Source organism: Sinocyclocheilus rhinocerous, unplaced genomic scaffold (assembly GCF_001515625.1).
Source record: "Sinocyclocheilus rhinocerous isolate Xijiao unplaced genomic scaffold, SAMN03320098_v1.1 scaffold2773, whole genome shotgun sequence".
Lineage (NCBI taxonomy): Eukaryota > Metazoa > Chordata > Actinopteri > Cypriniformes > Cyprinidae > Sinocyclocheilus > Sinocyclocheilus rhinocerous.
The window spans coordinates 168221-184407 of NW_015663019.1; the positions used below are offsets into that span (position 1 = coordinate 168221).

The following is a 16187-nucleotide window of genomic DNA, read 5'->3' on the forward strand; positions in this document are numbered from 1 at the left end:
TTTTTAGTACCGACTTGGTACCGAAGTACCGGGTCTTTTGACAACACTATGTTGTACAAATAAATTGACTTTGTTTTGAGAATTCTATTCAATTGAAAATATGATAATCGTATAAGTATTCTGTATTCAAGTCATTAAATGTATGCATTTTTTTTGTAGAATACATTAGTATATGGGTCAAACAATTATGTCGCTGGCCCATTAACTAAAGGCAGCCAGTCAGAGGAAGGCTTGGCAGGCTGACCGTTTCTCTGTACAATATGCATCTGTCTGTCCGTGGGCGAACCGTCTGAGAGGATGTTGTAACAGACACAATGTCCTTGTTCTGTGAGGAGTTTCCAGCCTCCACATTAACTGGAACCATTTCCAATGTATGCCTAATACAGAGAGGATTCAGGACATTATTGCTGAGGAAGAGGCGGAATAGGATTGAGACACAACCTAATCTAAACCAGCAAACTCCCATAGGATTTTCGTCCCTATTGGCCTCTCTTATGAAACTGTTCTTCTTTAGCCAAGAGCAATTAGAGCATTTGCGATTCCTTGCTGGAGAAGGCTGGCGTTCATCCCTCTGCTGGTAATGACATTGTTTCTCTAGACAAAACACACAACTCAAGCCCTGAGAGCACTCACAAACAGCAGACTGCTTCTTCCCGCTAGATTTCCCTGGTGAGAAGGGCTTGAGATTTGACTGGATTTTGCCCAAAACTGTGGTGTCAAACTTAATTTTTTCTCTTTTCATGCATAGTGGAATAATGTGCGTCATTAGCACAGTATGACCAAGGCTTTATTTTTATCCCAGAGAGAATCAGAAGGTCTGCCGATGCCCTTGTTTGTTTGTTGACGTGGATATTTATATATGATCTGCCCAGCAGTGTTGGAGAAAATGAATGTAGCAAACCTAACTTTTTTTTTTGGTAACACTTGAGATTAGGGAACTCTACTCCCTGTTAACTAGTTCCTTATTATTAGCATGCATAAACTTAACAACTACAACAACTGTCTTACTATCAATAAGCAGCAAACTAGGAGTTTATTGAGGTAAAAGTCATAGTCAATATAGTGAATGTGTACCCTTTTTTCAGTAGCATTACAGTATGTCAGATGCATTGAAAATGCTGTAGAGTTGTTTTCTTTTTTCTTTTTAAAACGACAAATTAAAAAAATAAGATTACGAGAATAAAGTCGAAATATTTTGAGAATAAAGTCAAAATTATGAGAACAGTCGAAATATTTTGAGAATAAAGTCAAAATTATGAGAATAGTCAAAATATTTTGAAAATATTCAAAATTATGAGAATAGTCAAAAGTCAAAATATTTTGAGAATAAAGTCAAAATTACGAGAATTAAGTCATAGCAATTACGAGATTAAAGTTATAATATTTTGAGAGTATAGTCTATATTGTGCATGGAAATGGGCCGGATCGGGAACACCGGGAGAAATCCCGGCGGCCTGGCAACTGATTTGAATATATATGGGATTATTAGCAGAAATCATAGCATGTGTCATATACTCGCAGGAACATGATGCTTGGAAATAATATTTCACATCTTCGAATGCATTCATTATTTGAAGTGTGCCAGCCACCCAATAATAGCAATAACCTTTGTGCTTTTGTTACTTTTAATATAAAACAAAGTCTTAGCGTTCAAATTCTGTCAGTTTTATAGCGTACTACAAACAATATGTCTTACAATAATGTGCTTTTCACGCTCTTTAATGTGGCATGACAGATCAATCATCTTTTTAATTACAATGAGGCATTAGTTTATTTAAATTATACTGTTTTTCACGCCTTCTCATGTTCCTTCACGTTTATATTGTGCTATAACTTGTAATAAAGACACAGCCACAGATATGGCTTTCCTCAGCGGGCATTCAGACTAATGTTTTGTTGTGAATATGAGATTGAGCTGAAGAATGAATGCTGTATCAGATGCAGGGAATCATCACACTCGACTCCTGAGCAATAAATTCTCTTTTTAAAAGTGTACTTCTTTTTCACAAGGGATTAATATGTTCTCCACTCAGTTATATAAATTAGGGTGTTTTTAATTGTATTTTGTATTCTCCAGCACTGCTGGACTCGTATTTTGTTCAGATGATCATGGGTGAATTTATTAGTGTAGCTACTGTACCTATTCAGTGTAAGTGTTAGGAAATCTGTATCAGCATCCAGATGAGTCATATTTGTGAGGAGTGTTTTATGCTTACTTTTCAGAATGTATTTTTAATGCATATACAACATTTTGGCCACACGTTTCACTCCATTATTCAGCCGCACATACAGTAAGTTGCCGGTACACCGGTGTTGTTGAGGACAGCCAGCCGCACCCATAGCACTAATGAAAGCTCTGGGCTGACTCGCGGGGTTAATTGGCCGTCTGTGACCTTTCTCTCGCTATCAGATCTCTGTCATTTCTCCATGTGCCAAATGCAGTGACGGGAGATGTTTGCTTTCTGGATAATTCCACCCACACACATTCAAGCCGTTCCTCTGACTGTTGAATCTTTTGTCTGCCTTGAATCCCAGTTTGCCCTCATTCGCCCTGGCGAAACACAATCTCATGGCTGTATGAAATGTAATATCACAAGTTTCTAGTCTCATGTACAGTAGCCAGACTTTTGACTGTAGTTCAGTTTGCCGTTTAGGATCTGCTCACTGAGACAGCTTATATATCACGTCAGCTAATATCATCAACAAAGCGCTTAGCAGGACAGAAACACTCGGTTTGCCAGCACAGTTTCAGCACTCGTCATGTCTCTTTTGTTTGTCTTCATTATGCTGCTGCTGCAAATAACAGCTTCTCATAAGTGCATGAATATTGATTTTAGGTTTGCATGTAGGAATTAATTTAGCTCTTTCTGAACACCGGAAGGTAAAAAGTAGACCTTCAGATTGCTGTGTTAGTGGCTGATACCGGCATCCAATGCAGTAGGACTTGTAAGAGGCATAGACATGTCTAATGCATATTCATCACAGGCCCAAATTGCTTGGCAAACACTCAGATCAGCACTGTAAACTTTGACTTTGCTGCAGTTCACAGTGTTAGTCATTACATGACTAATGCTGAAGTACTAACGCCTGCCATGGAAAACTGCCTTGTTTCATTTTCTTGATGTTTTTTGTTTTTACTGGCACTTTCCACATGTAGGATTTTTTTTTTATGTATTCAACAAATTGCCAGTAGAACAGGGTGTTTTAAGTGTCAACCTCAAAAAGGTCAATATGAAGTTGCAATTTTTTGAATATGCAATATGAATTAGGGCTTAACAATTAATTGCATTTGCGATAATATCGCGATATGAAAAAATGTGATTTTTCAACCGCAGAGGCTGCGACTACACTCGGTCATGTGACACTGTGAGAGTAAAGAGGTGTGTTCGACTTGAAGATCGATCGGTGTATGACATCAAAGTACGGCGAGAGAAAGCATAAGGAGATGTCAGCTCTCTTATAGCTTTGATGACACACACTGATCGGTCTAAGCACTAAAAAAATCGCATTTCGATTATTTTCCAAAATCGTTCAGCCCTAATATGAATATGCAATTTTTTGACAATATTTGAGACATATTTACATACATCTTAGCATTAAACATCAACATCAACATTATATATATATATATATATATATATATATAAATGGATTGGTTGCAAATGTAGCCTAATTAATGATAGTTAATGACAAAAACTCTTGAATAAAAAGTATTTATTAATTTATTTTTACTTGCAATAACTTATGTAACAGGGTTGAATCGCTGAACCTCAGCCAACGTCAACACTGATTTAATATACAATTAGATGATTTATGTTATAAGATCCAAATTATGCTACATCCTACACGCTTACGACAGTTAGCAGAAGCTAGAGATTATGGTTTATAAAGGTGTAAATATGGTTATGTTTCTTACACAAACACATCGCTTCGCTTCAGAAGGCCTTTATTAACCCCCGGAGCCATATGGAGCACTTTTTATGATGGATGGATGCACTTTTTTGGGCTTCAAAATCTCGGCATACATTCACTGCCATTATAAAGCTTGGAAGAGCCAGGACAGTTTTTAATATAACTCTGATTGGATTCGACTTTTGGATTGACTTTTCATTTTTGGGGTGAACTATCCCTTTAATTTGCGAATTGGGATTTGTGCATCTAATGCACTGTTGGAAGTGTCTGCTAGGATTCAAACTTCCCTCTCTAGTCGCTGCTGTTTCCATCATTCTCCTGTATGCTGCTGTCGTTCCTCTGACTGGACGTTGGGAAATCTGGCAGACATGCACTGTTTTAGTGGTGTGTCTGAAGTCAGAAGGCTCCTCTCAGTGTGGTGAAGATGCCCTGATGGCAGCGTTTGACAGCGGCTGAGCTGTATTGATTATTGAACTGACAGGCTGTGCTGCCGTCCATCATAATGGATGGATGAGTCCAGTGTAATGGGATACGGGAGTTTGCTGTTCATGAGTGACTCTTCATCCACTCAGATTGAGAAAACACAAGCTAAACGGAGCTGCACCTCAGAGATTCACAGACAGCAGCGGGTTACAGTCTGCGAATCATGATGATACACAATTCAAATGATGGAAAAACTCTCTGAATGAAAAAAGTAATGTTTACAACCTTAAGTGTATTTGCTTCTCTTATATTGCAGGCAGTAAATGAAATGAAATCAACCTAAAAAAAAAAAAAAAGTTGCACAATAAATAAATTATTTTTGCATTTTTACGTCATTTACATCACACATACATTATATTATATTCATGAAGTCAGTATGGCTGCTGCTTGATTGTGGATAAGTCAGTTTGTGTTTGGTTGTTTGGACGTTGCTATATGGTTACTGAAGTGTTCTGTGTGTTTGCTTATGCTTACTGGCTCAAGTCAAAAGAGCCACATTATGTTATGGTCAAGTGCAGTTTATTTTCTTTGTTTTATTGTCCACCAGTCAAATATTGTTAGTCCAGTCTCTTAGAAAAGTAATAGAAAGCGGGCAGATTTTGAGATGTCATTCACATCTGTAGTACAAATGCTGCAGGACGAGTTAAAATATTAATATTTAGGGGTTTATTTTTACTTTACTTTTTTACGTGTACACTACAGTTCAAAAGTCTGGGGTCTGTAAGATTTTTAATGTTTTTTAGAGAAGTCTGTTTTGTTCACCAAAGCTTTATTTATATGATCAAATATACAGTAAAAATAGGAATATTGTGAAATATTATTACAGTTTAAAACAGCTGTTTTCTATGTGAATCTCTGTTAAACTGTAATGTATTTCTGTGATGCGCAGCTGTATTTTCAGCATCATTACTCCAGTCTTCAGTGTCACATGATCTTCAGAAATCATTCTAATATGCTGATTTGCTGCTCAAGAAACATTTCTGATTATTATCAATGTTGAAAACAGTTGTGCTGCACAATATTTTTGTGGAAATCGTGATGCATTATAAAAAAAAAATCTTACTGACACTATACTTTTTAATTGTGTTTTTATATTTTATATATTTTTTTATATTATATTTGATATTATGATGTATTTTTATATATATATATATATATTAATAATTGTAACTCTTTGCCTTCAATTTTAGAAATATAGAGTGCAGAAAGGAACATACATTATTAACAAGAAAAAAAATCTGTAGAAAAACCAAAGTGTACTGGTAATTTTCTGCCAGGTCATTTTCCGGATATATGGAAAATACATAAAATTCCTTCATATTTCATGAAGGTTTCGTCATCAAGTTTTTGTGTTTCAGTGTGATGTTCAGTCAGCGCACAACAAGAGTGCAAACAGTGGAATATCTGACAGTGATTCAAAAACTGGATGCTATGGAAGGCACTCGTTTCTTTCCTTTCCTTGTATTTCTTAACGTTCTGCAAAAATGTTCAGTTTCAAATTAAATAACTAAATTGCACTGTATGTACAAAAGAAGTCTTGTTTCATACGCCCTCAAACTGAAATAGCCGTTAGAACATGAGTGAGCCATCGACTCTTGAGCTCATTGATCTGCGGTTTGTTTAGTTTGTGAAGAGTTTCTCACGAGCCAGAGGAAGTTCTTTTAGTTCTTCTGAGAGCGAATGCCTCGCTGAGGATGCCAGATTTACAGTGATTCACAGCGTGTGCTTTCATTTGTTTGCCTTTCGTAATGTCATTGTCTTGTCTGATGAATTGCAGACTCCACCTGCTTTGATCTTTTGCTTCTGCTACAATGACATTCAGATGTTTTTAAGTGTGACTTCAGTGTCCAGAAACCTTCTGGAGCCGCTTCAAACCGGGATGCAAAAAATGTGAATATGTAGTTGATTTACCCAGGATGTGGTAAATGTTATTAAAATAATAATCAAAATATAAAAATGTTGTAACATTTTCAGAATATTGTCTAAACAATTTATAATTATTAATAATTTTAATTGATTTTTTCTTTTCTTTTTTGCAGTGCATAGAAGCAAAGAAGTACTGCTGGTATTTTGAAGGAGGATACCCCATCTATTTCATGTAAGTACAATCACTTTTATGTGTCTTTCTCTGACAGTTTCTCTTCATCTGCAAACAGTGGTTTTGTTTATGTCTCTTATTTTATTACCTCAAATCTTCACTCTGCATCCACCATCAGCACGCATTAACTCATCTTTGGTGTGCCACCGTGATGAGCCTGTGGTTTGACCCAAGAAAATCTGACATTACCTTCACTTAAGCCTCAAATCTGCCATCAGCTGTGTTCATTAACACTGCGCTTGCTTGTTGATGGAAAGATAACAACTAGTTAATGAGATAATGCCAGCTCTGGAAATAGAGCGTGTTTATAACTACAAGGTACATTAAAGATTTAAGTACCCTAAAGTCTGACTGTGCCACTGGATATACAAAAGTTTAATGGTGCAGTATGTAATATTGACAGCTAGTGGCTGAAATGAGTACTGCAGTCCAGATTCAAAATCCGAAAGTTGTTTCTCCCGCCCCCTCCTCCTCAGACTCGACACTCTCACCCGTTGCCTTTAGGTCGGGTTGAATCTGTGATCTCTGACGCAGTACGTTGGCTGGCTTCCATGGCTGCAATATGCTGTGTTTTCCACCAACTGGCAACCCAGGGGGTTGAAATACTATTGGGTAAATTGGCAGTAGGCAGAGTCACACAGTTAAAAACAAAAACAGACATTCTGACACGGAATGCACATTTTCAAAGCAGAATACCTGGCTGTAGCATTGTTCTTCAGAGAAACAAGTATCTGAACATGGCATGTTTCCTAAATATCGGCAAATATATTATGGTATTTTTATGCATTAGTACAGTCAAAAAAAAAAAATTACATACAGCACCTTTAATGTTCACCACTAATCAGCAATCAAAATACCTGCGTACCTACTGCTCTCCAGAATATTTGTTATTTTATTATTGTTTATATACTAATATAGTATTTATAATTTTTTTCAGTTATTTGTATTTATTTATTTGTATTTTTGCTTGTATTTTTATATTTTCCGTTTTCATTTTCATTTTAGTTTAAATTTTAGTTATGTGCTTTTGTCTTTAGTTGTCATTTTTAGTTTTGGGTTTGTTATTTCTGTTAAGCTTTAATTTATATCAGTCTTTCTTTCTTTCTTTCTTTTTTGTAGTAATTTTAATACTTCAACCTAAGCTTACTTTATTTCATTTAGATGCAAATGTGACTTTTTTTCTTTAAGTTTGTTTTTCATCTAATGTTTATATTTTATTTTTTCAGCCAACTAAGAGGTTTAGTTTGAGTTACCAATAACAGCAGTGTTTTGAATAGAATCAGAACACACGGACACACACTCAGGGCTGCTGGAAGTGAGTTAAATGAGACCATGTTTCCATCTGAGGGACCTCGTCACAGCAGCACTAAGAAAAGACACTCTCAGGCTATTTTTATATTTCTACACTGACCACAAAAATAAGAAAAATACCATGGCTGATTTCAGATGAGGACAGACGGTTATATCTGCTTAGTTTACCCAAAAATGTTAATTCTGTTCTTATGTAGTCATGTTGTTCCAAAGTCCATGTGGCTTTCTTTTAGGCATGCACCAATATGAACATTTTGGCCGATACCGATAATTTTGTGTACTTAGTAGCCCATAACTCATATATTGGCTGATAAATCTTTGCATGAATTTTGAGAGCCAGATTACAAAAACAAAATGCCCACCAATAAAAGCTCCTGAGAAAATATTCTATAATCTATTGTGGTATTCTATAATTTATCACCGATACCAATAACCGATAATTATGTATACTTGGAAGATTCAGAGAAAATATTCTATAATTTATGGGTGTGGTGAAGCCTCACTACAGTTCATATTTCAGCTGAATTGAGGAGGCAAAATATGGACCAGAATCCAGTCAGAGAATCAAGAGTTAGAGAAGGGATTCTTGAAATGAATGCATTTATTGATGCATCTGTGATGTTTATGTGTGGTCTACAGGAGGAACAAATGAAGAGATGCATTACAAATAATACTGAGTTAACATGTGGGGTCCAACAGGCTCACCGGGGGAAAAGGCACATTTGATTTTATTTTCCTCTGAACCACTTGGTAGCACAACAACTCTTTCAGTAACAGAAGAATATGTAAAAGTATGGGATTTGGAGTAAAAAGTACCCCTAATGTTTGTAATTGACATGATAATAGCTGGCTGACCTTTTAAGCGTTTTTTTTTTTTAAGCTTTTTAAAATGTTATACAAATTATTAAATGTGAATTAGATTTTTTTTTTTTTTTAATGATTGGATATTAGTAAAATAACAAAAAAATACAACAAAAATAATCATAACAATAATTATACTAATAATAATTATTATTATGAATTATAATAAATATAATACAATAATAATAATAATAATACGTTTTATTTATATAGTGCCTTTCAAATACCCAAGGATGCTTTACATAAGGTAAATAACAGATTAATAACAGCCAAACAGCAGACAGAGGTGAAATAATATGCAATATACAAGATGAGTTACAAAACAAGCATAGAACAGAAAATGAAGGCAAGCAAGCAATTAAGAAACATTGTACAGTAAATAAGTGAGTTTTGAGAGCAGTTTTAAAGGTCTGGAGTGAAGAGATAACATGAAGATCTTGTGGTAGATTATATAACAATATATAATATAATAATAAATATAATTTTTTTTTTTTTTTTACTTCCTCACAGAAGGTTATCGAATGGATTCAGAGCACTTGGTTTATTTCAAAGCTCAAAGGCTCCGGTATCATTTATTGTATTTGAATGTAAAAGAGCAGCTAGTTGAAGAAAGTCATACGGGTTTGGAACAATGAAGAATGATGGTAAATGTTTGATTTTTGGGGAGCTGTCCCTTTAAGAGCTCTGGGCTGATGTTCTGTCCCACTGGAGTCTGTGAGGAGTTCATTGCAGGCCTCCAATTATAATGCTGCATGTTCTTTCTGTTCATAAGTCGAAGGATTTGTGCCAGATTGAACATCCTGTTGGCCTGCTTTTATCTCTGAGTGTGTCCTGGTGTGATACCTGCAGTGCTGTTCATTTGTTGGATGTGATTGCATGGCTTTGCATTGTGGTGTGCAGGTAAAGCAGGAGTCGGGCGCAGTGGGAAATGCTGGAGTGGTGAGGGAACACGCGTCGCATCCGTGTGAGAGGGCAAACCCATCACGTAACCGAAGCCTAGATCCTGACACTCTGAAATTGGGCCTGAATTTTGATGTTTTCCCCTCTGGTCATTCTCCACTGGAAGCCCGTTTTCTGTTGAATGATTTGGCACCTTTGAATGCAGAGGTAAAACTCAGTCTTAAGGACGTTTAGAGGTTTGATGGCTCTCACCTTTCTGTTTCCTGCTGAGCTCAGATTAGTCCTGTTGTGTGTGAACTCAACTCGAAGGGACAGTTCACACAAAAATGAAAATGAAAATTTACTTGGGCCATTTGAGATGTTGATGACTTTTTTTTCTTCTTCAGTAGAACAGTGAAGACGATTTTTAGCTGAAACCGTGCTCCTTGGTAATTCATAGAATGCAAGTCAATGGCTGTCTGTTTTTGAGAATAAAAAAGCAGATCAAGGAACACAAAATTAATACCCACGGCTCCTGGCGATATATTGAGGTCTTATGAAGCGAAAAGATCAGTCTGTGCAAGAAACTGAACATTAATTACAACATTATTAGCTGTGATCCAGAGCTTCAGGGAAATCTGATTCTTTCCCGTGAACTGGTTTAATTCTCTAGTTCGTTTATGTATTCATGTGATGACGTAACGTATACGCAATTATATTATTAAAGCACCCAATAATGATGTGAACCATGGATGTTTTACATGTCTAAAGCATATAAAGTGAATAAACTCGTCTTCATCAGCTCACCTTTTTACGTAAACAATGAGAAACCATAAAAACGCTCATTTGAGTCCTTCATTCAAGTGTTCGATTCACACATGCTCATATCAGCGGCTCATCGGTCCGAGTCGAACCGTTTCCTCAGTTCAGTGTTCTGTTGGAGGAACTGGAGCGCTGAATCAGTTCATGCATCACAGGATCAGATACGCAGCTATTTCGGCTCATTTCCAATCGGAGTGACTGTCAGGCGTCTGAAAGTGAGTTTTGATTGAGTAACTTGTAGATCTGTGCTGCTCCAGCCGCTTCAGTCTGATCTGGTGAACTGGTTCATCTAGTTCAATAAAAAGAACCGGTTCAATTAATGATTCGTTTGTGAACCGGACATCACTCCGGACCGTTTGCCAGAGGCTCTGGATTACAGGTAATAATGCTGTAAATAATGTTCAGCTTCTGACCTGAGGGTGATAAAATTAACAGCAAATTTTCATTTTTTGGGTGAACTGTCCCTTTAACTCCCTGACTGGCACATTTTGTGTTTCCATCTAAACATGCCATGGAGAAAAAAGCTCAAAATTAACCTGTTTTCTCCAGCAATTGCAATTAACGGATGCTAACATTGTCTTCTATGATGTGCAACACAAACACCTCTGCTAAAATCTCAGAAACAGTAGTTTGATGTTTTGTGACCCTTTATGTAAAAAGACTGAAATAGTATTTTCTTGTAAAACATTCTCCATTAATCACTGTTTTACTTAAGACTTTGACAAATAATTATTTACAGCAAAATGCAAAAAAAAAAAAAAAAGATTTATCTTTAATTATGAGCAGATATCCTGTTTCCAAAATATTTTCTAGGGACATTTTATAAATAAATAAATAAAAATAAAATGTTGCTATTATTTACTTACTCTTCTGCCATTACAAAGCACTGTTGTGGAGGTTTTTAGAGTTTGAGAGCTCCTGATGGGTTTATTGTGCAGCGTGAACATTGTGCTGAACGTTTTCTTTTGTCTTCCATCACTGAAAACGTTAATGTTTTATGGCCTTTTTAACATCTGGCCAGTTGAAAATTAGTCCTTTGGCTAATTCTGGCACATTTACAGATGTTAATTCATGTATATTGTCCTTACATTTACATTTAGTTATTTTGCAGACGCTTTTATCCAAAGCGACTTACAATTGGGGGATACATAAAGCGATTCTTCTTAAAGAGGCAAACAGATACAGGAAGTGCTTGTAATACCAAGTTTCTAGACATTGTTCAAATAAGTACAAGCTAGAAAGAGAAGGAATAAGTAAAGAGAGAATTTTTTTTATTTATTTTTTTATAATGAAGTCAAGTAGCTTCGAAAGAGATGAGTTTTCAGCTGTTGCTTGAACATTGTCAGGGATTCAGCATTCCGGATAGGGGTGGGAAGATCAGTCCACCAGCCGGGAACAGTGAATGAAAATGTTCTGGAAAGTGATTTTGAGCCTCTCTGTTGATGGTACCACGAGGCGTCGCTCACTAGCGGATCTCAATAAAGCTCCTGATCCCTCACATCTCTAATGTGAACAGCAGCACTTGCTCCGATGCTCACAGCACGCCTGCGACGTTTGACTCGAGCCAGAGCAGATCAGAGAAGGCTTTCTGTAAGCTTTTAATCTTTCAGGAGGGATGGAGACTGGGACAGAAAGCTGAATCATCAGAAATACCACAGTCTGCTCGCCACGATTAGCCTGTAAACATTACAGTTTGGGACAAAAGAAGTTCATCCTTATAAATAAAATAAAGTAATCCCTTGATTAAGTTGCCGTGTTATTGATTTCTATAGACGTTTCTCCTTAAGCCTATTAAACTTCAACCGTAGGTCTTTCTTTGCAGCAGTGCTGTTTTTAAGGCAGTGAATTTCTTTCGTCCCAAACTGTAATGTTTACAGGCTAATTGTGGCGAGCAGACTGTGGTATTTCTGATGATTCAGCTTTCTGTCCCTGTCTCCAAACGCTCACTGATGCTCCAGAAGGAAACACCATGCATTAAGAGTCGGGGGTGAAAACTTTTGAACAGAATGAAGATGTGTAAATTTTTCTTATTTTGCCTAAATATCATATTTTTTCATTTAGTACTGCCCTTCAGAGGCTACAGAAGATAGTTACATGTTTCCCAGGAAGACAAACTAAGTTCAATTTACCCTGATCTTCAAATTCGGTTCTTAAGGCATGGTTTGTCCTTCTGGAGCATCAGCGCGCGTTTAAACCTTCTGTAATAGTCCCTCAGTTGTCCTCAGTGTGAAAAGATGGATCTCAAGATCATACAGTCACTGCTGGAAAGGGTTCAAATATGCAAAAGATGCTGGAAAACTGAAGAATCTGCAGGAGCTGGGGGTTTTCTGAAGAACAGCAGGCAGTTTAACTGTTCAGGACAAACAAGGGACTCATGAACAACTATCACTAAATAAAGAAAAACACAGCTGTGGATCATTCAGGAAACAACACAGTGTTAAAAATCAAGCGCATGTAAACTTTTGAACGGGTCGTTTTTATAATTTCAACTATTATTTTCTCTTGTGGACTATATGTGAACGTCTTTTAAGTGAGATATCTTATTCAGGTCAGCACTAAATAAACAATAACATGCATTTTGTATGATCCCTCTTATTTTGGTAAAATAATTAACATTATATTGCAAAGTGTATGTAAACTTTTGATCACAACTGTATATATTTATGTATTATTTCTAAAGCGGCGTGACTTCCTTCAGAGTTGTTTTACACCTCACTGAACAAAGGCTTGCAGTAAATATCAGAAAGTCAATGCGGACGCTTACGCTCGTTAAATCAAAGGGCAGCGATTTTTAAAGTGTGCTGGTAATTAGGACCTTCAGTTACAGATGTTCTGCTGAAAGGTCATCATCCATGGCTAATTATCTGCTTCAGCATCCACAGTGGCAGTGGTTTTTACCCAGCATACCAACAATCACAGGAGTAGGATTTTATATTGCAGTTTAAAAAATAAGACATTGTCTAACTGTTTAAGCCTGCTGAGTAAAAACATGCCAGATGAGCACATTATTCATTATTTTTTTATTTGATTGAACTTCGAGATTTAAAGCGTAAGTTTTGATGAATTATGATTTGTGAGGGAAAAAAGTGCGCTGTTCACTGGAAATCTTGCTTGACGTGGAGAAGGATTTCAAAGGACATGAGGGTCTATACATTTTGGGTGAACTGTTTTTTTTAATTCTTGTGTCTCTCCATTTGGATGAATGTGTTTTTAACATCTTAATCAAACCAACGCAGACGGCATCCATCAACATCACAGTTAAAGCGCCGAAGCGTGAAGCTGCAGTCAGAGAGAAACATGTTGACCTGTCACTGCATCAACTTTCAAGCTCTGCTGGATGCAGAAGAACCAGATCAGATCACAGCGAAGCAACTATAGGGAAGAGGCTTCTTGTCATTCTCTACATCAAACACGGGACTCAGATCACAAGATTGTTAATGACATTACTTATTTGAGCACATTTTTATTTTTAGCTGAACTAGTCCTTTAGCTAAACTAATGTTTTGCACAAGCAAACATCACATTTTCTTTACCACCTTTGTTTCCAGGTTTGCAGATGGTCAAACAAAATGCTGACCTTTACATGTGACATTGTGATATTTGGTTTTACTGTGTGAGAAATGATGGTCTAGACTGCTGGAGTTGAGCGTGGTGTGTGTGAGTGTGTGAGTGAGTGAGTGAGTGAGTGAGTGAGTGAGTGAGTGAATGCACGCTGAGATAGTCCTGTAATTTATGTGAATCACAGCCTGTTCTGTTCCTGTAGGCCCTGAGAGAATGCATTGTTCAAGACTATCTTGAGACATTAGATTTATATTAAATTGATGCTTTCAGTGCAAACCCTGCTGAGGCTTTGACTTTATTTGCTTCTGTTTAAACATGCTTGCACTGTACAACTCTTTTATTTCTGCACTGTACGTTTCATTAATGGTAATAAAACAGCTAAATCAATAAATTAATAAAGACTTAAAAATATATATATATCCTTATACAATATACTTTTTGAACAGGACCTTTAATATTTGAAATGTGATATTTGAAAAATTTTGAAAAAATGTTGTTCCCCAAAATTAATGTATGTGGTGCAACCGACATGCAAAAATAAATAAATAGATCAAATTAAATAAAAATTCAAAGCAAATAAATGAATAATACATTTAGCACATGCTTTTCTCTTAAATTTGATACGTTTATGACAGCAAATTATTTTATTTATTTATTTTACAACCTTAAGTCATATTTTTCAGGTTTTAAAATGGCATGGTATAATAATAATATTTTCTTCATTACATGTAAGTGTATTTTTCTTTTTACCATGCCATTTTATAACCCGAACTAACCCTGTTAGTTTATATTGAAGACTAATTTGTTGCTTGATGGTTACACCATAAGACTGCATTTTTAAAAGAATTTTTTTTTTATAATTTATTTTTAAATTAACTTTAATGAAACCCCTATCAAGGTTGAAAACAGTTGAGCTGCACAATATTTTTGTGGAAACGGTGATATATTAGATTTTTCTGGATTCACAGATGAACAGAAAGTTCAGAAGAACAGCATTTATTTGAAATAGAAATATTTTGTCACATTATAAATGTCTTTACTCTCACTTTTGAGCAATTTAATACATCCTTGATGCAAAAAAGTTATGATTTCTTTCCAAAAAAAAAAAAAATCAAAATTTTTAAGATTAGAGTTGATCTTCATTTAAATCGATGAATATATTAACCTGGCTGATAAACGCTGGTGTATTTCTGCTTTTGTTCATCTCTGATGCATGTATTATTGATGATGTTCTCATTCAGTCATGCTGCTGTTAGCTGCTCTGATGGTAATAATCATGTTCTCCTGCCGCTGGTTCCTCATTAATGGCTCATTAAGTATGCTAATACATCGCACAGGTTGGCACAGCTTGGAAAAAGGGTGTTGTGCTTTCAGTGTTCTTCACAGAAAAAGTGCTGTCATTGTGTCAGTGTGGAGCGAGAGAGGAACAGCATTCAGTCGCTCCACACTGACACAATGACAACACTTGTGCCATATTGTGAAATGAGCCGAGCGGTGAGAGAAACCGACGAGCCCCACCAGAACGACTGCGATGCATTAGCATACTTAATGAGCCATTAATGAGGAACCAGCGGCAGGAGAACATGATTATTACCATCAGAGCAGCTAACAGCAGCATGACTGAATGAGAACATCATCAGCAATACATGCATCAGAGATGAACAAAAGCAGAAATACACCAGCGTTTATCAGCCAGGTTAATATATTCATCGATTTAAATGATGATTTCATACCAGACAGCACTAGAGAGATCAACTCTAATCTCAAAAATTTGGATATTTTTTTTGGGACTGGTATCGCTGCAGGTTTCTGAACTCTTTATAGTTGCACCAAATGTCCTGCAGCTGCTGTGAACCGAGGATCTTAAACTCCTCTGATCTCCTCCGATCCTTCATCTTGTTACGTATTAGTATTCATTTGGCCGCGGCTTCATTCATCATTGTTGGTGTTTTGCGTAAGCGAGATGGTATCGGCTCTCGGTGAAGGGCCCCGGATCCGTGCACACGTTTGGTTGTAAATGTAAATGAAGCGAGCTGTTTTGACCTCTTACTCACGGTTTCTCCACAGATGTCGCTCGTACGAGGACTGTTGTGGGACTCGCTGCTGCGTCCGAGCACTTTCCATCCAGAGACTCTGGTATTTCTGGTAAGAACTGCTTTTCTACATTTTTAGCATGTGTTTTTTTTTATGAATTTCACAAATAATTACAAAGAAACAGCAAGTAACATTGACTTAAACGTGAAATTCCGAAGTTGAAAAA

The 16187-nt window shown here is 36.5% G+C and overlaps 1 protein-coding gene across 1 annotated transcript in view; it reads left to right on the forward strand.

Annotated features, from left to right (window-relative positions):
* The window catches only part of LOC107728740 (vesicular, overexpressed in cancer, prosurvival protein 1-like), a 30219-nt gene that overhangs the window by 6494 nt on the left and 7538 nt on the right, over positions 1 to 16187 (forward strand). Inside the window, exons 2-3 of the mRNA XM_016539028.1 lie at positions 6435 to 6493; positions 15995 to 16072. Coding sequence (XP_016394514.1) covers positions 6435 to 6493; positions 15995 to 16072 — 137 coding nt within the window. The remainder of the gene's footprint in view (positions 1 to 6434; positions 6494 to 15994; positions 16073 to 16187) is intronic.